The sequence below is a fragment of the Daldinia loculata genome (assembly GCF_022478755.1).
Source record: "Daldinia loculata strain CBS 113971 unplaced genomic scaffold F4817scaffold_6, whole genome shotgun sequence".
Classification (NCBI taxonomy): domain Eukaryota; kingdom Fungi; phylum Ascomycota; class Sordariomycetes; order Xylariales; family Hypoxylaceae; genus Daldinia; species Daldinia loculata.
Window position 1 is genome coordinate 500,290 of NW_026054860.1, and position 20,003 is coordinate 520,292.

Here is a 20,003-nt window from a genome sequence, read left to right on the forward strand (position 1 = left end):
CTAAGAGGTTATGATGCTTGTCATTGCGGAAGCGATCACTCACACAATACGCATCACACATGCACACCAACACCCAAGCTGTTGGCCCGCGAAGCCGGGGTTGATTCTTGGGGTTGGTAATAATCCTTCCGACCCAAAATTGAGATATCGCGTGTGCCTTTTAAACATCATCATCATCATCATATGTAAGAGTTATCGAATTATCACACTTAGGAGAGTTTTTTTACTTTAAGAATTCCCTTGATTCTCCAATGTGTTGTCTTATAAAGTCGTGACCGTCCCGCAAATAGTTTCGAGCTGGCGGTTAAACTCGCCGGGGGATAAGTTTACGGTCCCAGAAGGAAGCGTAACCCGAAATGCTTGAATAAAGATAACCACAAAAGTGAGAGTGACGTCGGGATGATGCATGACAGCGCAAGGGGTAAACAGAGACCCCTGAATACCGTACAGGCCTTTGTGAGGGCATACGAACGATCAGAAAGTAATATCCTTATGACAGCGATTCAAACTGATCATAAAGCCTTCTAACTCCTCTTTCTGAAATAAGATTGGGGTCGTCCTCGGTTGTTGTTGCTATCTTAAGTACGCTTAGTGCTACCCTAGCCTCAACAAGGGTATGAATGCCGCTCTGTACTGGGTAGAATTGTACACATTCCCTCGACTAAATTCTTACCAACAGATGAGGCAGAGAACGGGCCTAGATTTTCTACTGATTCTTTATTGTAAATTAAACTTTCCAAAGAAAAGTACAGCATAAAACACAGGTCTTGTTTGATACGACTCGTGTTTTCCCTATTTCATTAGTCTTTTCGAACATATCGTTTCTATCATGCGTGCCGTTAAGGGTTTTCTCGTTGAGAATACGGCTAAAGCCGATTAGCTCTAGTCAGCATCGCATTGACAAGGACACAGATATATCTTGGCCCTTAAGCAATGGTCCAAAGGTTAAAATGCTAGACTAATCGTATAGCAAGTGATCGCCTTAGCTCCTAACTTGGAAATCCCTTGCCGAGCGTAAGCCGGAATCGGGCTCCTTGCCTAGAAGCTAGTATATAGGTTGTATGATGCCGAAATAACAGTAGCATGCACAGGGGAGAATTCAATATTACCGATTCCGGAAAGCCATCATTATCCGGCTGGGCACTTGGTGTTACTTATAAACTTCGGTCTTCCTTCCGTATTCCGACAATGTGATATTTACATTTTCGTGAAGCTCGGAATATCCCCAATCGTCAAGTTCATCACACTTTTACATTTTACCTACCATGAGAATCCATTATCAAGTCGGCTCTTTCGGAGGCGGTCTGACGTGAACTTAGCTTAACATGAATCTACGATTATGCCTCAAATAGGCAAAGCCTGTAGGAAAACTACCTCTTATATCATGTACGTAAGCCACCTAATTCACACAAATGTCTCGTCACATATGATATTTACCTAATAGCCTTTTAGCGTAGCAATCCTTATATCATAACAATCCTCTAGCTTCGGCTCGCGAAATGAACAGCGTATATCGCAAAGTATAAGATTGAGTCCTTCAACCGAGGAAGAAACTTTATGAAGTTAGGAATGCCCAGGGATAAAATAAACTAAACCATTCTCTAGAGTTGAACGACGATCAACAATACTTTGTTACTGAGAATAATCTTAAGAACAACAAGCGCTTATGTTTATGGCAGTTTGTCAATTACGGGCAGCCTCAGATCTAAAAAAGGAGGTCCAAGCGCATGGATGAACACAGTACGAGACACAGTTAAATTCCCCTATCGATGCATATTCTGTGGATATGGTAGGTGTTGATTGGTGCCTTACCTGTGGCTTACAGTACAATGCAACATTGAATTCTATGGAAGTTGCCGCTTCCACTCACTCATCTCCTTATTCAGAAGGCACAACCCAGTGAAATAGCAAACCGCTACACTAATAACTCATCGCACTCACTGCTCGCTAATGCAAACGTGATCTCTACAACAACTCAAGCAGCGACCAAACAGATGAGAATCCAATTCCACTCACATTAATTCTTATTATTTGAGCGGTATCGCTGTGATAAACCTTGAGGCAAACCTTGAGGCAAACCTTAGGTACCTAAACTAGAAGGCTAAAGGAGAGCCGAAAATGCGCGTCTACCTACTATAAGACTTAATAGGCAATATTCGTCATACCTATCAAGCAAGCAGTAATATCGCCATAGGTAGTATTAAGATGGCTGATCCCATGGAGCTTGACGAGCCAAGAGGCACCAAACGAAAGGACCCATCGTCTCCAGATGAATACACTCCCCGCCGAATCAAGGCTAGTGTTCCTTTTCAACCCAATTAGGGAACGTAGGGCTGATTATCGACACCCTCTAGGCACTGGATCCAGACGTTGTGAACAAGATTGCTGCCGGCGAAATCATCGTAGCCCCAGTACATGCTTTGAAAGAGTTGATTGAGAATGCGGTTGATGCAGGTTCGACCTCTCTAGAAGTGCTGGTTAAAGATGGCGGTCTCAAGTTATTGCAGATCACCGATAATGGCCATGGAATTAATGTAAGTTCCCTCAATCCTAATTATCGCGTGCAACCAATTTCTTACGATGCCCGACAGAAAGAGGACTTGCCGATCCTATGTGAGAGATTCACCACGTCGAAACTCAAGAAATTTGAGGACCTGAGCAATATATGCACCTATGGCTTCCGGGGCGAAGCCCTCGCCAGCATCAGCCACATTGCCCACTTAACAGTAACTACGAGGACCAAAGACTCTAATTGTTCGTGGCGAGCGCATTTCGATGGCGGCAAGCTATCGCCTGCAAAGCCCGGGCAGCAGCCCGACCCTAAACCTATTGCTGGGCGTATTGGTACTCAGATATCAGTTGAGGACTTGTTTTACAATGTTCCAACGCGACGCAAAGCCTTTAGGTCCGCTTCCGATGAGTATAACAAGATCATTGATATGGTGGGACGTTATGCCATTCACTGCAGTGGTGTCGCTTTCTCATGTAAGAAGCATGGCGATTCGGGTACATCGATCACGGTGCAACAACAAGCTTCTACGATCGACCGTATTCGTCAGATCCACGGCAGCACCGTTGCGAGTGAGCTGATAGAGTTCGCCGCGTCCGATGACCGCTGGGGCTTTAAGGCTTCAGGATGGGCGACAAATGCCAATTACCATATCAAGAAAACGACCCTCCTTCTTTTCATCAACCATCGTAGTGTTGATTCATCTAACATCAAGAAAGCGGTGGAACAGACATACTCCGCCTTCCTTCCTAAAAATGGACATCCATTCGTTTACCTGAGCCTTGAAATTGACCCTCAACGAGTCGACGTCAATGTCCATCCAACGAAGAAAGAAGTTAACTTTCTGAATGAGGATGAGATCATCCAATGTATCTGTGAAAATATCCGGGATAAGCTAGCAGCAGTTGATACGAGTCGCACTTTCTTCACACAGACTCTACTCCCCGGTTCTATGCTTTCCGATACCTCTCAACCAGACGTGAATAGCTCTTCTGTTAAAACACCGGGCGGCCCGCGAAAAGCGCTTGTGCGGCCCGATGAACGCAACATGGTTAGAACGGATGCTTCTCTGCGCAAGATCACCAGCATGTTCTCTGCGGCCTCGCCATCGCCAGCAACTCGTACATCGAGTAATGCCGCACCCGACATAGCCCAAGAACCGGTTTACGAAATAACTGACCGTGAGCCGATTCTCTGTCGACTCACTAGTGTGCGCGAACTTCGCTCCGCCGTTAGAGACGATATGCACCACGAGCTCACCGAGATATTTGCTAATCACACCTTCGTGGGCATCGTAGACGAGAGACGCCGACTGGCCGCCATTCAAGGAGGCGTCAAGCTCTTTCTTATCGATTACGGCAGAGCATGTTTCGAGTATTTCTACCAGGTTGGGCTCACCGATTTTGGTAATTTCGGTGTTATAAAATTCCAGCCTGCGCTTGACCTACGTGAAGTTCTCAAAATTGCGGCCGAACAGGAAAAAGCTGCCGCCCCGGACGATGAATTTGATGTAGGCGATGTTGTGGATACGGTGGCAGAACAGCTGATCGAGAGAAGGGAAATGTTGCTAGAGTACTTCAACTTTGACATATCTCCAGCCGGCGAGCTATCGAGCATGCCACTTCTCCTGAAGGGTTACACGCCATCTATGGCGAAATTGCCGCAATTTCTTCTACGCCTTGGTCCCCATGTGAATTGGACAGACGAGAAGCTATGTTTCGAAACATTCCTCAAGGAGCTAGCAACATTCTATGTCCCAGAACAGCTTCCGGCGCTCCCGAGTAACGATGAGACTGAGGAAGATATCCCTGATGAAATCAAAGCAAGAAGAGAACAGATCCGACGCGCAGTGGAACATATCTTCTTTCCGGCATTCAAGGCAAGATTGGTAGCGACAAAGTCGTTCATGAAGGGTGGTGTACTTGAATTGGCGAGCCTCAAGGGACTTTATAGGGTCTTCGAACGTTGCTGATGTGCGCGCGGAACATTTGATACCCATATGCATTACGAATATAGTAAAATATTGCTGATTATAGAAAAGTTGAGTCCAGTCATCCTATGCATAGGTACCTAGTAATGGCTTGTAAAAGGGAATCTGGGATAGGCTTATATTATATTGCTAATTATATATCATTTAGGTAACGTAGTTTCTAGTAGTCGCACCGAGACTGAGAAAGACATGGTTAAAGAGGGATGCAAGGGAAGGATCCAGTATCCGCGCGGTTAATGGGCTCCACTTACACAACCCGTTATAGGACAGATGTAACAGATAAAAGCACTCTTATACGCCTTCTACTTCTCATTACTTTCTGGACGAGATATTTCCTCAGCGAAAGATAACTCCAATTATCCAATTTATCCAATAACTTGTTTCAATAGGTCTAGTTATTGCTTACCAAATCGTTGCCTTTAATATGTCTGAAGCTAGTTCGATAGCTTCAACAGCCGAAAGCGAATATCAGGGAAACGGCTTGGTGGTTAAGAGTTCCCCATTTGGACTCGAGAAAATATACGACTATGAGGAAGGAGGTCACCACCCCGTCCATTTGGGCGATATTCTACACTCTCGCTACAAGGTAATCCATAAACTGGGAACCGGCGGTTACGCAAACGTGTGGCTCTGCCGCGACAACTCCAGTGATACGCCTAAATATGTAGCTATGAAGATCATAATAGGAGAACAATCCACCAAGGACTGTCCTGAGCTGCGAATGAACAAACTCCTAGGCCGTGGATCAGATAAACTTCAAAGTCCGGATTATTTCTGTCTTCCATTAGACCAGTTTGAGATCAACGGACCGAACGGCATACACCTTGCTTTCGTGTATCCAGTTTTAGGTCCCCGAGTGTCAAGGCTACCCAGTGTCGCCCAGTCTGATGATCCAGGAGAATTATTGAAAAGGATCTGTCTGCAGGTGACCCAAGCTATGGCTGAACTCCATAGGCGAGGCGTCTGTCACGGTGGTATGTATATTTACACGTCTCCTTACAATTCAAATTCTAAGAGAACATTGCGAAGACTATAGGCCGGCCAACATTCTGGCCCAAATATCGGGTCTAGATGGGCTCTCAGAGGATGAAGTAATTGCAAATCTCGGGATACCTAGCACAACGAAAGTGGTCACGCTTTCCGGTGAGGGCCACAACTTACCAACGGCCCCTCAATATCTAGTATACCCCGTGGACTGGGATTCAACAGCGGCGAATACCACAATACTATACTTCATCTCCGACAAGGTCCGCATCATCGATTTCGGCGAGAGCTACGATATTGCTGCCCCCGTCGCAGACCTGGGTATACCACAGGCTTATTGCTCTCCCGAGTACACTTTGGAAGGCAAAGTCGGTATTGGGTGTGACTTATGGGCCCTCGGTTGTACGTTATTCGAGATCCGTACGGGGAGGAAGCTATTCGACACGTATGACGACGAATCCGACGAACACTTGTGGAAGACGGCCATGGTCCTCGGCAAGTTTCCAGAGCCCTGGTGGTCCGAAACTTGGAAGGCACGTAGGGATTACTTCGAGGACGAGGCGGATGCGGGGAATCGAGTAATAGAGGTACGCAGAGGTTCTAACGAGAGGAGCTCAGGTCCCGGCGCTGTAGGTGCGCTGGTTATGCAAAGGTCACAACCAAGGTCGCTACAGGAGACGCTTGCTCAAGGCCTATTCTACGAGAATAGTCACGGCCCGGGAGGGATTCAGCGAGGTATTCCTCAGAGGGAAATCGAAATCTTTTCGGACCTTCTCTCGAAATTACTAACGTATACCCCTGATAACCGCTCTACAGTCAGCTGCATACTAGACCATGATTGGTTTAAACCTGGTTTTTGAGATATTTTGGCCTTCTGGATTTTCGACTATAGCTTAATTTCAGTCAGAAGGTGTTAAGGCTAGAAGCAGTCGTCCTAAGTCGTGGTATCACCCAAACCGTGCAAATAGAAAACTGACTTTTGATTTCAGCACAAGGCTGTACACATCAAAGGAGGCTTAAATTGTATAGGTTGGCCTTAATACGCCTTGGTATCTACCTTGCTACCCAACCTACCTTATAATGCATATGCCTGAAAGCCGCGTGTACGACTCAATAAAATATCCTCTTGGTGTATATAAGTTTGCCACAAAGTAAGATCGCAAATACTTACCGCTATGTCAGAAAAGCATGGTTGAGTACTGGATATAGCGTTTCACTCAGAACATAGCCGTAGGCAGGTAAATGGAACCAAGGTGTTGCTTGCTGGTTGGCCAAATCCCAACCAACCAAATAAACTTATCGCAACACTAAATGAATAGAGCTGGCGACTAACCAATAAATATAGAATATTCGTAGGCGAAGCAACAATAATTCATAAAGTCTTCATTTGGTATAGGTATAATGCATCAGTACCTAAGGTCAGCCTCGTATCTGGTTGCATAATTTTGATGTAGGCCTACGACAACAAAGAGTGTTCTTGGCTATTCATTGGCTTCTTCTGCCAGAGCCTGCTTTACGTCAAACAGATCACCGTGCTGTGTCTTGGAAGTTAATATATGCACTACCACGTCTAGGCTTTGCCTCTGCTCTCAGCCTAGATGAGGCTGTGAGAGTGACATTATTGAATTGAGTTAACCTTGTCATTTATCAGATAGATATACGTTTATATAACTGTCTCATTTACTAGGTTGCCTTTTCACGAAATAGCCCCAGTTTCTCAAAGCACAACTTGTTATTGTTTTTAATCCATTTCTTTGATATTTCTTAGGGAATCTCTCAGTACTAGACTCAGTCCCAGAGCTATATATTATCGTTCTTCACACAATATGGACCTTAGAGGTATCGTAGAAGCCATGGATTCTGTTCGGGTTCGATCTCCGGTCGATACTATATCTTCTGATCTCCGAAACACCCCAAATCCAGACCAGATCCATCTACCAGATAATGTTCTACAAGCTAACTCAACATCAAGTTCACACCCTGCTACCCCCCTCAGTGCCACCTCTACTGCACCGACAGATATATCTCAGGGGGTAAATACTAGTTCGGAAGTCAATGGTAGTAACACTGCATCTCCACCTCTACTCCCTGTTTTCAGCTCCTCTGATTTTCAGGATATGCCTAACTTAATGCTTCCGCTTGTCTTTTCGAAGTCGTTTCACACCCTGAAGGAACGTCAGGGCAGACTATCACAGGGAAACGATAGATCGTCCTGTCCTAATTCACCAACTCCCCAGTCTTCGTCTGACAACCTATCCTTGTCTCAGTCGTGTCCAAGTTCCCCCCAGTCAGGCCCAACGAATCCTGACGCTACCACCAGCCAAGCAACACATCAGTCCCCTCGCGATGATAGACCTTTCAACTTCATGCCATCTACTGCGAGTCAAGAGTGGACTCGTAGGAAGGTGCTAGATGGCGAGACCAATGATGTCCTTGACGAACTGATGCGATATGAAGGATTGGAAGAGGTCAAGCAACAATTTCTAGACATCAAATCTAAGGTCGATGTCTGCAAAGAGCAAGGCAGAGATCTGACGTCGGAGCGTTTCAATATTGTTTTCCAGGGGAACCCCGGAACGGGTGAGTGATGATAGGTACCTACCGACATAAGACATCCAAGCTGATAGAAGATTCTTAGGTAAAACAACATTTGCCCGCTTATATGCCGAGTTTCTGTGCAGCTTGGGCATTCTCGAGTCTGACTGCGTGAAAGAAACTACCGGCATCAAAATAGCGACCAAAGGCACTGCAGCAATTAAAAGAAAGATCAAAGGGATGCTTCGAGGCTATCGCAACGATCGCAGCGGCGGGGTTTTATTTGTCGACGAAGCTTACCAGCTGACTGCTCCATATGCTGATAGCGTTGGACGGGCAGCTTTGGACATAATACTCACGATGATGGAGAACAACGTCGGCAAGCTTGTTGTTGTATTTGTCGGCTATAAGGACGAGATGGAATCGTTCTTCGAGCACAATCCCGGCTTGAGTAGCCGGATCCCCTATACAATGAACTTCGCAGACTTCACCGACGGCGAACTCTGGAAGATACTAAGTGACAATATTGCAAGCGAATACGGCGGAAAGATGAAGGCCGAGGGCGGCATGAATGGGCTTTACATGCGTATCGCCATTCGCCGGCTTGCCCAGAACCGCGGCAGCAGGAGCTTCGGTAACGCACGCGCTGTCCAGAACCTCTTATCTAAGATCGCGCATCGACAGGCACAGCGTCTAGCGAGAGAGAGGAAATATGGCGGGAAGCCAGACATCTTCCTTTTTACGAAAGAAGATTTAATCGGCCCAGATCCGGCCACTGCCAGTACAAGCAGCGAGGCATGGATCGAACTGCAAAGGCTCGTCGGGCTCAACCAGGTTAAGGAGTGTGTGCGAAGCATGATAAAGACGATTCAACACAACTACCTCCGCGAGTTAGCCGAGCGTCCTCCTCTCAAATTCTCACTAAACCAGCTATTCGTGGGAAATCCTGGTACTGGAAAAACAACAGTGGCTAAGTTATATGGCCGAATCCTAGCAGACTTGGGCTACCTCAGCAATGGAGATGGTGAGTTTTGTCTTCTTAAAATGCCATAGGACTATTAACTAACATCCTCAAGTGATTTTGAAGAACCCGGCTGACTTCATCGGTGACTGTCTTGGAAAGTCCGAAGCGAAGACAAGGAAGATTTTGGACGCTACCGTTGGTAAGATCTTAGTGATTGACGAAGCGTATATGCTTGACGCCGGCGATCCCGGCAGAGAGCAGGATAAATTCAAGACCGGAGTGATTGATACATTGGTGTCAATGGTCCAGGGAGTACCTGGAGAAGACCGGTGTATCATCCTCATTGGATATGAAGATAAGATCAAGGACATGTTCCAGAACGTCAACCCGGGTCTCTCACGACGCTTCCCCATCGAGCGACCTTTCCGCTTTGAGAACTTTGATATCTCGCAGCTAGAACAGATCCTACGGCTGAAAATGGGTCAACAGGGGCTTAGTGCTACTGATCATGCTATCAAGGTAGCTCTCGAGGTTCTTGAAAGGTCGCTGATGCGTCCAAACTTCACAAACGCCGGCGAGATCGACAGCCTCCTTTCTATGGCCAAGACGAATTATGAAATGAGATTATCGGCAATGTCCATAATCAGTTTAGACGCTGACATAGAGATGGAGGCAGCTGACTTCGATCCTGATCACGATAGAGGGTCTCGAGTCGACTGTCGTAAGCTGATGGAGGGCCTAGTACACAGCACCATCACTGACAAATTCGTCGGGTACCAAAAGCGATGCTTTGGGGCAAGGAAGCATGGATTAAACCCGAGGGAGCAAGTCCCGACGAGCTTCATATTCAAAGGACCATCAGGTACGCACATCCGAAGGATCAGTGGCCACTTAAGTTGAATAAATTACTGACTTTTATCTCCCTATAGGCACTGGGAAAACCGTCACCGCACAGAAGATGGGAGAACTTTTCTATAATATGGGACTTTTAGCGACACCCGAAGTAGTCGAATGCACCGTGGCCGATCTCCTTGGTCAGTACGTTGGACAGACGGTCCCCAAGACACGAAAGAAGCTCCAGGAAGGTGTCGGGCGAGTTCTTTTCATCGACGAGGCCCACAGACTTGTTCAAGGACAATACGCAACTGAGGCAGTCGACGAGTTAATCCAGTTCCTTACCCGACCGTCGCATAAGGGCAAGATGGTCGTGATCCTAGCCGGCTATACGGCAGAAATGCATAACCTTATATCGTCGAGGCCGGCCCTTGCGAGTCTCTTCCCAGAAGAGATTACCTTTGATAACATCCCTCTCGACGATTGCATTGCGTTGCTTGCCAAGGAGCTTGAATTTAGCAAGTTCACAAGTGAAGCAGGATTCCTCACGAACCCGAGCTCGCCGGACTATGGAAAAGTCAAGAGGCTCTTCCGCGCTATGCAATCGATTCCTAGCTGGAGCAATGCCCGTGACGTGAGAAACTTATCGAGGAGAATTCTTGGGGGATTTCTTGAGTCTATCGACTATGATTGCACCCACCAGGCCCGAGTCATCTCCGCAGCCCATATCACAAGCTGTATGTGGCAGATGATCACACAGCAGAAAGAGCGCTGTACCGCCACGGCGTCAAATGACAAGGCGGCCTCGCCACAGCAGCCGCCCACCAGGGGAATGGACTCCCACCCAATGATGTTTAACCCGCAGCTAGCAACACCGCCTCCGGTTGCCTCTACCTCCTATGCACCTAGAGCAGAAAGCAGCTTTTCTACCGCGAATAATAGCGCCTCGGTTAGAACCCAGGGTCAAGGTCTCAACAGCTTTTTAACGTCTCAAGCCACCGCCGTCCACACAGGAACGAATGGACCGCAAAGTAACCGTAACACGCAAGGGCAGAACGCACCGAGTGCAGATATACGCGAAGAGGGCGTGTCCGACGCTGTCTGGCAGGAACTTTCCAAGGCGAAGAAAATCGAAAGCGCTCGGCGCGCCCTGCGCGATACGGAAATCAAACGACTAGAGCGTAGTTTGCGAGACGCCGAAAAGAGCGGCGATGCCTCAGCTTGCGATGCGCTACGGAGCCAACTCTCGGCAACTCAGCAGCGCATACGGGACGAAGAAAGGGTACAGCAGGCCATACAGCAAATGAATGTCTGCGTCAATGGATTTTCTTGGAATAAGGTTGCCGGTGGTTATCGATGCGAAGGTGGAATGCATTTTGTGACTGATGAGGATGTTCAGTCGAGAATGATATGATAACTGAAGCGCGCTCTGTGAACAACTACATACTTTAGGTACGATCAGAACTAACAATGTAACACTAGCCACCATAAGAATGCGAAACTACGAAGATGGCATTATGATAATAGAAAGGAATATAAGATTTATCTATCTTGAAATATTAAAAAATAAATATTAAAAAAAGGAAAAAAGAAGACCAAAACGTACAACACCGGGGATTCACTGGTCGTCACCGACCCAATTACTAATCCGGCGGTATCTGGTTTATCGCTGGGAGAGCGGACGGGATCCCGAGTTTTCCAGATCCTATGGTCGTACGTGATAGATTATGTGGTTTTTACAGCTTATATACCTGGTGTTTTGGTTGCTCGAGTTAAAAGGGGGGGCTTCATCTCTATGAGCTGGATTCTCATCGACTAGGCTACCAAACATTCAATTTCTACTTTATCTACGTGTGAAGATTATAGAATTGCCATAATTGTAAATAATTACATTCAATATTTAATTTACTTAGGCTCATTCTGAATTTCTGTGGCTACAAAAAGGTGATGCAAACTTGCTTAAAAATGTGTGTCGAAGTGACAACTTATCACATGTACTCCATAGGCTAACACAACAAACCATCTTGCCTTATCATACTTAACTTACTCATGAATGAATCTCTGAGTAAAAACAGGGGGTTTAGCAGGGCAACAGTTTGCCTTGGTTAATGGAAACATAAACCAAGGGACAACACATTGGATAAGGTAGTGGGTAAGCGGGACTAATCAATAGTAGATAAAATATCGTGAAAAAATCACTTCTGAAATTCACGCGCAAGTACTCATTTAACTATACTATTGTAAGTGTACGCACGACTGCTGAAACTAGATGTAGTCACTATCTGATTATGCTTCCTCTTGGCATAGAATATCGCGAAGACCGAGACTCTGGAGGCTTTTTCGCCTACCTACTGCAAGCTGTCGTTCATGGAACAAACGCAACTCTGTTTTGCTGTATGAAATGAATGAAGTGCATAACGAAAAGCACGGAAGAGGATACCGCGAATGACCGACAATTAGTTTGTATCTGCTATGTGAGGCTCTGGGCTGTGTTTGATGAAGCCTGCGCTTGCTATTTGAGACAGTGATCCATGGAAGACTAGGGGTCGCTGTTGACCTTTTTGAGCGAGGTGACGCATTCATGCCTCACCTTCATCTTGGACATCGTCGTCATCCACAGGTTCCTCGAGCTTGACCTTCGGTTCTCCATTCTTAGCACCCCTAGTGGAACGGACAGGTCTGCTCTTGGTAACGGCGACTGTGTTGTACGTGTATAAGTAAGCAATAGAGCATTAGAATGTAAAAGAGGAAGAGGAAGACAGGAAGGAGGTAATAAATGGGGTATAGGGTAAACTACATACCAGCGTCTACATTAGAGTCTTCTCCCTCTTTCTCGTCGTCAGACGAAAGACGAGCTTTCTTGATAGAGACCTTATCCTCCTCTATTATGGAGATGTCAGTGCCTAGAAAACAAAAAGGAAGGAGGGGAGGGTAGGGTTCATGTCAAACTACGTACCATCGTCACTAACCCAATCGGAGTAGGTTCTCTTCTGAGTTCTCTGACGGGAACCACGGCGGGGAGCTGTAATGATGTGTAGTGTCAGCAACTAAACATATCGTGACTACCTATGCATGGATGAAATATCATGGAATGGAAAGAAATGATGAAGCTAGTTAGGTAGTAACATACATTTGGTCAGCTTAGTAGATGTCTTCTTTTTGCCATGACTACCGTTGGTGGTAGCAGCGGCCTCAGCTTCCTGGCCGCTGTCATTGTCGTTCTTATTACCATTGCGGTAGGCAGCTGCCTCAGCACGGAGGTTTGTCCAAGTGTTCTGGAGGCTTCTGATTGTACGGCCGGGCATTTTAAGCTCGGCAAAGGGAATACCCTTGCCAGACGGATGCACACGGTCAATGACCTGAAGGAGGAATTCAAGCTATTCGGTATATCTTATTAGTAGTCGTCCATCATAAATTATATCCTGCTGTTGAGGCAGGTTGGTAGGAGGCTATGATCTGCGTACCTTCTCCTGCGGGCTCCAAGGTTTACCACTCGACATGATGGTAGATGAGCCGTTGAGTTGTTAAAGAGCGCTTGGGTAAGTGGGGAATGTTTGCCCTTGAGATTTTGGTTAGTTGAGGTATGATATGTGAGGTGGTAAGATGGAAAAGAAGTGTAAAGGACGTGAATTTCTTGGATAGTGTAGATGGGTGGGTGGTTTATGGTGGGCTAGGTGAGCTAGGTGTGGTAGGTGTGGTAGGTACGGGTTATAGAAATTCACGGGCAGTAGCGTCGTGTCGTGAGTACATAGGCAATAGGATGTATCTAATGCGAAGTAGTTTATAGAAACGTACGTAGGTATGAGGGAAACACTTTGGCAGGGAATTTCTCGCGTACCTGGGTAGGTAGGTGCTTAGGTATTAGAGTCTTTAGTTTGCTAAACCCGGTTGCGGGTTGGAGTTGGGAAGCCAGTTGCCTGCTGATAGAAACGGTCACGACGGAGGATATAATGGAACTTTATAGAAAATGTTTGGAGTCCTACCAACCGACTTAACCCGTTGGCACACTTCAGAAAATGGCCATATCTACTTCCTTTTCCTGGGTTTCCCTACGCGTCTATCCAGTGCGAATACTTGAGAAATACGAAGTAGCTATGCAGTTTACTTAACCCCGTGAGCACATAATGCAGTAGGTATATCACATTTTTGATGATGGGTCATATTTTCTCTTATCGTACCCTCGTAGGCATAGAACAGTTTCCTGTGAACGAGGGCGGGTGCAGAAGCGAAAGAGGCTAGATGCTGTCAATCCATGAAAAAAAGCAAAGGCAGTGGGCATGTTCAACACCCTTACAGAAGTGATGCTTACAGAGACATCACCAGCGTTCAACCTTAGGACTGGAGGCAACTGTGATAGGATTGTGATACTCAACGCAAAACGGTAGTTATGACACCGAGGAATATAATCTTGAATGACAAGTCACACAACTCTTTTTTTTTGGCTATCTGTTGTTGTAGCGAAAGCACCAATGCTTCCACCTAAGGTACGCATGTAGGTGGGCGTTTTAGGTGGTTTAAGAGCAGGCTTACCTGCGACATGGGGGTTAATGACATTTATTAAAGCCAAGACTATATCACGGAGTGCAAATGCAAACCAGACAATTTCCACTTACTTTTTATGTCAAGTTCGTATCTCGGGTCCCGGGACGTACTCTTCTTCTTGTTATGTTAAAGAGCTTGCAGCTTCGAGTCTTTATAACTTGGGATAGTATGGTCCCTACCCACTATTTATTTATAGTGGGAATAGAAATAGAGATATCTATGCAAAACTCGTATTTATATAAGAGCCTCTTCTATTATTCACGTGCAAAAAGTCCGTTTAGAGTAGCATTCCTAAAGTAAACAATCTGTACTCGTTCTGTCGTTCTGATTAGTTAATCCCGACCTCCCGTTCGTGGAACCCGAAGCTAAGATAACGAATCGTTATCGCACCCTTGCCCCTTGCTACCCATATCGTCCAGCAAAACTTAATCTGTATCCAGGTAAGTAGGATGTCCACCTACACCTACATAACCTAACGTATTTTACCGAGCGGGAAGGATAGGTGAAAAGCTTCCAAAAAGCTACTAATAAGCTGCCTTCATCCGGGTTCGCATAGACGGTCCTCATTGCATTGCGTCAAGAACATAATCTCTTATCAGCAGGGATCGTGGGAACATACGTATTTCAGAATCGACTCCAGAATCGACTCATGACAATTAACCCATAATTTTAGTGATACCGTCCGCGTCACTTTCGTCACTTTCGTCACCTTCGTCACCTACTCCATCCTCATCATTACTACAATCACTACCTCGATGCAAAGGTTATCTGTCATAAGTGTGAAATAGATGAGCGAGACAACACATTGGAAGGTATTGACGCTGGATGAGGCACCTATTGCCTTTGCGCATTGCTGAGTCAGGCCTCACTCGGCTTCTTCACTCGTCATCGGGGTTCTCTTCAAGGCTCTCTCCAGAGCTCCCTTCAGGGCTCTCTCAGCCTACATCGCCGCTACGGTACACATCTACTCCCGACAATCGACACATATTCACCACTTGTCTCACACGTCCATTCACTACAGAGACACGTTCTCGTCACCAATCGACTCCTACAGTCATGAATGGATCAAGTCCAACCTCGCGCTCTAAGCGCAAAGCTCCCTTCTCCCCCGACGAGCACGGTCGTCTTCATAAACACCTCCGACCCGCAAACCGAAAGCTATCCCCGAGCGAAAACACACCAGATACTGAATTGCCAAGCTTTATGGAGAGTGATATGGCTACAGACGAAGAACTAGCACCCTACCCGCCACAAGCTGTGCCTGATACTGCAGAATGGCAGGCTACCATAGAGAAGGTCGTTAGGAATGTTGTCTCTATTCGTTTTTGTCAGACCTGTTCCTTCGACACGGATGCTGCATGCGCCAGTGAAGCCACTGGATTTGTCGTTGATGCTGAGAAAGGGTAAGATGGCTCAATAACAAGTACTGTGGGGTTTCGTCTGCTAATACATTAATAGATATATCCTTACAAATAGACATGTTGTCGGCGCGGGACCTTTCTGGGGTTATGTTGTATTTGACAACCATGAGGAAGTCGATGCGTACCCCGTCTACCGGGACCCCGTCCATGACTTCGGCATTTTGCGCTTCGACCCCAAAGCGATCAAATACATGCCTGTTTCGGCCCTCCATATCCGCCCGGATCTAGCAAAAGGTGTGTTATATTACCTAAAACGTGGTTAAGCGCAGATTTCTAACCACGTTGTTTTAGTCGGTGTGGAAATAAGAGTTGTCGGAAATGATGCTGGCGAAAAGCTTAGTATCCTTTCCGGTGTCATTAGCCGGTTAGATCGCAATGCCCCCGAATACGGCGAGGGTTATAGCGATTTCAATACCAATTACTATCAAGCTAATGCTGCTGCTAGCGGTGGTAGCTCTGGTAGTCCGGTCGTAAATATCGATGGTTTTGCCATAGCACTACAAGCTGGTGGGAGATCTGATGGTGCATCAACCGATTATTTCCTACCCCTTGACCGACCGTTAAGAGCCCTTCGCTGTATACAGGAAGGGCGGCCAGTTGAGCGGGGCACTATTCAGTGTCAATTCCTTATGAAGCCGTTTGACGAGTGTCGTAGGCTTGGCCTAACACCGAATTGGGAGAAGGCAATTCGGGAAGCGTTTCCTAAGGAGACCAACATGCTTGTTGCCGAGATAGTCCTCCCTGAAGGCCCTTCTCACAATAAGATCGAGGAGGGAGACGTGCTCCTGAAGGTGAATGGTGAGATGATCACACAATTTATTCGGCTAGATGACATTTTAGACTCGAGTGTTGGCAAAACCATCCGGGTGACTCTGCAACGAGGAGGTGAAGATATCGATATCGATATCCAAGTTGGAGATCTTCATGCAATCACACCAGACCGTTTTGTGACTGTCTCCGGGGCTAGCATTCATAATCTATCCTATCAACAGGCACGACTCTACGGTGTAGCTATCGACGGTGGCGGTGTCTTCGTTTGTGAATCGACTGGTTCTTTCCGTTTCGATAGTGCAGATAACGGCTGGATGATCCAAAGCGTTGACCAGAAAAAGACACCCAACCTAGATACTTTTATTGACGTCGTGAAGCAGATCCCTGACAAGAAGCGTGTTGTAGTTACATATAAGCACCTTAGGGATCTCCACACCCTCAATACCACAATCATTAATGTCGACCGGCATTGGTCTGCTAAGATGCGGCAGGCTACGCGAAACGATATAACCGGGTTATGGGACTTTGAAGATATTGCCGATGCCCTACCCCCTATACCTCCAGTACGCCGCAAGGGTGCTTTCATTCAGCTGGAGCACACATCGCATCCCGCTGTAGCTGATTTGGTCCGCAGCTTTGTGCGTGTAGGCTGTACAATGCCTCTCAAGCTGGATGGATTTCCCAGGAACAGAAAGTGGGGGATGGGTTTAGTGATCGACGCCGAGAAGGGGTTGGTGATTATATCAAGAGCAGTCATTCCTTACGATCTGTGCGATATTTGGATTACAATTGCCGACTCCATAGTTGTTGAAGGCAAAGTTGTCTTCATGCATCCACTCCAGAATTACGCAATTATCAAGTATGATCCAGCGCTCGTTGATGCGCCGGTGTTAAGTGCGAGGCTCAGCAAAGACAGCATCACGCAAGGAGCGTCGACAACTTTTATCGGATATAACAGGAGTGGCCGAATTGTGCACGCCGCCACCACGGTTACTGAGATAACTACGGTGGCTATTCCTGCTAACTCGGGCGCGCCGAGGTATCGGGCTACCAATGTCGACGCAATCACTGTAGACACTAATCTTAGCGGTCAATGCGGAAGCGGAGTGCTTGTTGACAAGGATGGAACTGTACAAGCCTTGTGGTTGACTTATCTAGGTGAAAGGTCCTCTGGGTCGAGAGACGAAGAGTATCACCTGGGGCTTGCTACGCCAACTCTACTACATGTTATATCACAAATTCAGCAAGGTCAAGACCCCAAGCTGCGTATGTTGCCCATGGAGTTCCGGCCCGTCGCCATGTCCCAAGCTCGCGTCATGGGCGTTTCTGAGGATTGGATACACAAAGTCTTCTCGGCCAACAAACACAGCCATCAGCTGTTTATGGTTTCTAAATGTACCTTTGAGCGCGACAACCGCCCCGCCGTCTTGCTCGAAGGTGATATAATCCTGACCCTCAACGGGAAGATTATCACCCGTGTATCAGAGCTAGATGTCATGTATTCGCATGAGGTTCTCGAAGCTGTTATCGTCCGAGAAAGTCAAGAGATGAATCTCCAAGTTCCAACGTCACCAGCTGACAATGTTGAAACGAACCACGCCATTTCGTTCTGTGGAGCTATCCTTCACGTCCCCCATCTTGCGGTTAGGCAGCAGATAAGCAAACTCGCAAGTGAGGTATACGTGTCTGCTCGGAGTAGAGGTTCACCTGCATATCAATACGGACTTGCACCAACCAACTTCATCACACATGTCAACGGCAAGCCAACACCTGATCTCAAGGCTTTCCTAGATAATGTAGTTAAGATCCCGGATAATACCTGTAAGGCTTCTCTCCCTCTTTCGACATACCTGGTCACATAAGATTAGCTAACATGCTCTTAGATTTCCGATTGAAGGCTATGACTTTTGATAACCAACCGTGGATTATCACGATGAAAAAGAACGAACATTACTTCCCGACGATGGAGTGGATAAAGGACGGTTCGGAACCTTGCGGCTGGCGACGCATCACGTACGAGAGCGGCGAGCCTGTGGAGGGCGAGCCTACGGATGGGATTCTCCCGGTGCAGGACGCGGAAGATGTTGACGACATGGATGACGGTGGAATCTAGGCATTTGGCCTATTTGCGAATCGCCCAAACATGATTCGGTTCCATGATTAGACGTAATACCGTTCTCTGATAGAGTTCTTTGTACATAATGAATTACTGTACACAACCAAGTTATATAGCATCGCCTACTGGGGTGGCTTGGTTAACAGGTTATGGTTTGATTACATATTTATAGTTCTAATGATTTCGTGGTCAAGTTTCTTATAAGAGCCGCAATTTTTGTTTTATCTTCTGTTATGTTAAAATTGACTTGTGTATCTATAAAAAAAATCTCCTGAGGTCAAGGCAACCTTAGATATAGCTCCTTGTTGGTAAACTACCATAGCGGGGCTGCATGGGTTCGTGGAACGCTTCCAACTTGGATAATTATGCCATGTATAATAATCATTGGATTCAGACCCAATCGTTCCAACATCGTGGAATGATTCTAACATCGTGGAATGATCCCAAAATGTGGAATGGTTTCGTAAAATAGAATGATTTTTGCTATTCACGTAACTTTCACGTGACTTTCACGTGAAAAAGTGGGGTAAAAGTTAAAAAATTAAAAAAAAGTGAAAAGATTAGGCCTCGAACCTACAGCTCCCGCGTTTGTGTAACCATAAACCCCACAATAAGATTTAAAGTTTAAACGTTTAAGCTAATGGGATAAAGTGGCCAATCTTATCGAATTATTTCAGGATGGAAATTCATCCGATTTTAGCCCTTATAACCTTTACTTTCGAAAAGGTAAAATTTATAAAATTTTAACTTAGAAAAAAAAAAAATTTTAAAAATTTTTTTTTCGAAATTTTTATAAAAAATATCATACAGAATGATTACAAATTGTGGAACGCTACCTACATTTGCGGAACGATTCCACATACGATTTTAAAATAAACCTTACTTACATAAGAAACGCCCCACTAATATCCGGATCCAGCCAATCAAAGGCCTTAGATCCGCGGAACGTTCCACCCCCACCAACCGTTCCGACATTATCAAATCATTCCACGAACCCACATTTTGCCGCTATGGTAGGTAGTATAACAAGAGTAATAAATAGCAACCCTAAGGTACATACTACATATAGATACCAGGCAGGTAAAACCGTCGAAACCCCCGTTGCCAACTGCCATGCTCTGACCACCAAAATGTACCTAACTAAAGTCCTAAAGGCAGGTACCCAGCAACAAACCGCCCGCCAACGACGAAAAACTTATCATGTCCAACAACAAGTCGTCTCCTCGCCGCCCCACGACTGGCTGGCACATGGCACATGGCACATGGCGTATTTGAATCACTGCAAAAGCAACAACACTCAACCCGAAGTGCGCCGGGTTCGAGTGCCGGGGGCGGCA

At 46.3% G+C, this 20,003-nt stretch overlaps 5 protein-coding genes across 5 annotated transcripts; 4 read left to right on the forward strand and 1 right to left on the reverse strand.

Moving 5' to 3' along the window:
• Nucleotides 1-1,873: 1,873 nt before the first annotated feature.
• Nucleotides 1,874-4,702, forward strand: F4817DRAFT_240178 (DNA mismatch repair protein MutL). Its single transcript, XM_049299015.1, has 3 exons — nucleotides 1,874-2,295; nucleotides 2,355-2,534; nucleotides 2,592-4,702. The coding sequence occupies exons 1-3, from the start codon at nucleotides 2,206-2,208 to the stop codon at nucleotides 4,479-4,481; spliced, it is 2,160 nt and encodes a 719-aa protein (XP_049162448.1). The 5' UTR covers nucleotides 1,874-2,205; the 3' UTR covers nucleotides 4,482-4,702.
• F4817DRAFT_240179 (kinase-like domain-containing protein) lies at nucleotides 4,703-6,448 on the forward strand. The gene is made up of 2 exons (XM_049299016.1): nucleotides 4,703-5,473; nucleotides 5,529-6,448. Exons 1-2 carry the CDS (start codon nucleotides 4,924-4,926, stop codon nucleotides 6,341-6,343), a joined length of 1,365 nt encoding a protein of 454 aa, XP_049162449.1. The 5' UTR covers nucleotides 4,703-4,923; the 3' UTR covers nucleotides 6,344-6,448.
• A 635-nt stretch (nucleotides 6,449-7,083) lies between these two features.
• F4817DRAFT_327153 (P-loop containing nucleoside triphosphate hydrolase protein) lies at nucleotides 7,084-11,731 on the forward strand. The gene is made up of 4 exons (XM_049301996.1): nucleotides 7,084-8,063; nucleotides 8,122-9,042; nucleotides 9,095-9,844; nucleotides 9,912-11,731. The coding sequence occupies exons 1-4, from the start codon at nucleotides 7,310-7,312 to the stop codon at nucleotides 11,228-11,230; spliced, it is 3,744 nt and encodes a 1,247-aa protein (XP_049162450.1). The 5' UTR covers nucleotides 7,084-7,309; the 3' UTR covers nucleotides 11,231-11,731.
• A 664-nt stretch (nucleotides 11,732-12,395) lies between these two features.
• On the reverse strand, nucleotides 12,396-13,316 carry F4817DRAFT_312583 (uncharacterized protein; the record flags this gene model as incomplete). The annotated part of the gene is made up of 5 exons (XM_049300144.1): nucleotides 12,396-12,514; nucleotides 12,618-12,698; nucleotides 12,773-12,838; nucleotides 12,947-13,193; nucleotides 13,281-13,316. 5 exons carry the CDS (start codon nucleotides 13,314-13,316, stop codon nucleotides 12,396-12,398), a joined length of 549 nt encoding a protein of 182 aa, XP_049162451.1.
• A 2,098-nt stretch (nucleotides 13,317-15,414) lies between these two features.
• On the forward strand, nucleotides 15,415-18,663 carry F4817DRAFT_356586 (Pro-apoptotic serine protease NMA111; the record flags this gene model as incomplete). The annotated part of the gene is made up of 4 exons (XM_049305807.1): nucleotides 15,415-15,761; nucleotides 15,817-16,013; nucleotides 16,071-18,371; nucleotides 18,434-18,663. The coding sequence occupies 4 exons, from the start codon at nucleotides 15,415-15,417 to the stop codon at nucleotides 18,661-18,663; spliced, it is 3,075 nt and encodes a 1,024-aa protein (XP_049162452.1).
• Between the last annotated feature and the right edge of the window lie 1,340 nt (nucleotides 18,664-20,003).

What these genes read in the sequence shown, in the direction of transcription:
- F4817DRAFT_240179 (XM_049299016.1), top strand. Translation starts at nt 4,924, where the DNA reads ATGTCTGAAGCTAGTTCGATAGCTTCAACAGCCGAAAGCGAATATCAG. An exon ending in GCGAGGCGTCTGTCACGGTG is followed by an intron (nt 5,474 to 5,528) that starts GTATGTATATTT and finishes AACATTGCGAAG; the next exon opens with ACTATAGGCCGGCCAACATT.
- F4817DRAFT_240178 (XM_049299015.1), top strand. Translation starts at nt 2,206, where the DNA reads ATGGCTGATCCCATGGAGCTTGACGAGCCAAGAGGCACCAAACGAAAG. An exon ending in ACACTCCCCGCCGAATCAAG is followed by an intron (nt 2,296 to 2,354) that starts GCTAGTGTTCCT and finishes GACACCCTCTAG; the next exon opens with GCACTGGATCCAGACGTTGT. An exon ending in ATAATGGCCATGGAATTAAT is followed by an intron (nt 2,535 to 2,591) that starts GTAAGTTCCCTC and finishes GATGCCCGACAG; the next exon opens with AAAGAGGACTTGCCGATCCT.
- F4817DRAFT_327153 (XM_049301996.1), top strand. Translation starts at nt 7,310, where the DNA reads ATGGACCTTAGAGGTATCGTAGAAGCCATGGATTCTGTTCGGGTTCGA. An exon ending in CTACCTCAGCAATGGAGATG is followed by an intron (nt 9,043 to 9,094) that starts GTGAGTTTTGTC and finishes AACATCCTCAAG; the next exon opens with TGATTTTGAAGAACCCGGCT. An exon ending in CATATTCAAAGGACCATCAG is followed by an intron (nt 9,845 to 9,911) that starts GTACGCACATCC and finishes ATCTCCCTATAG; the next exon opens with GCACTGGGAAAACCGTCACC.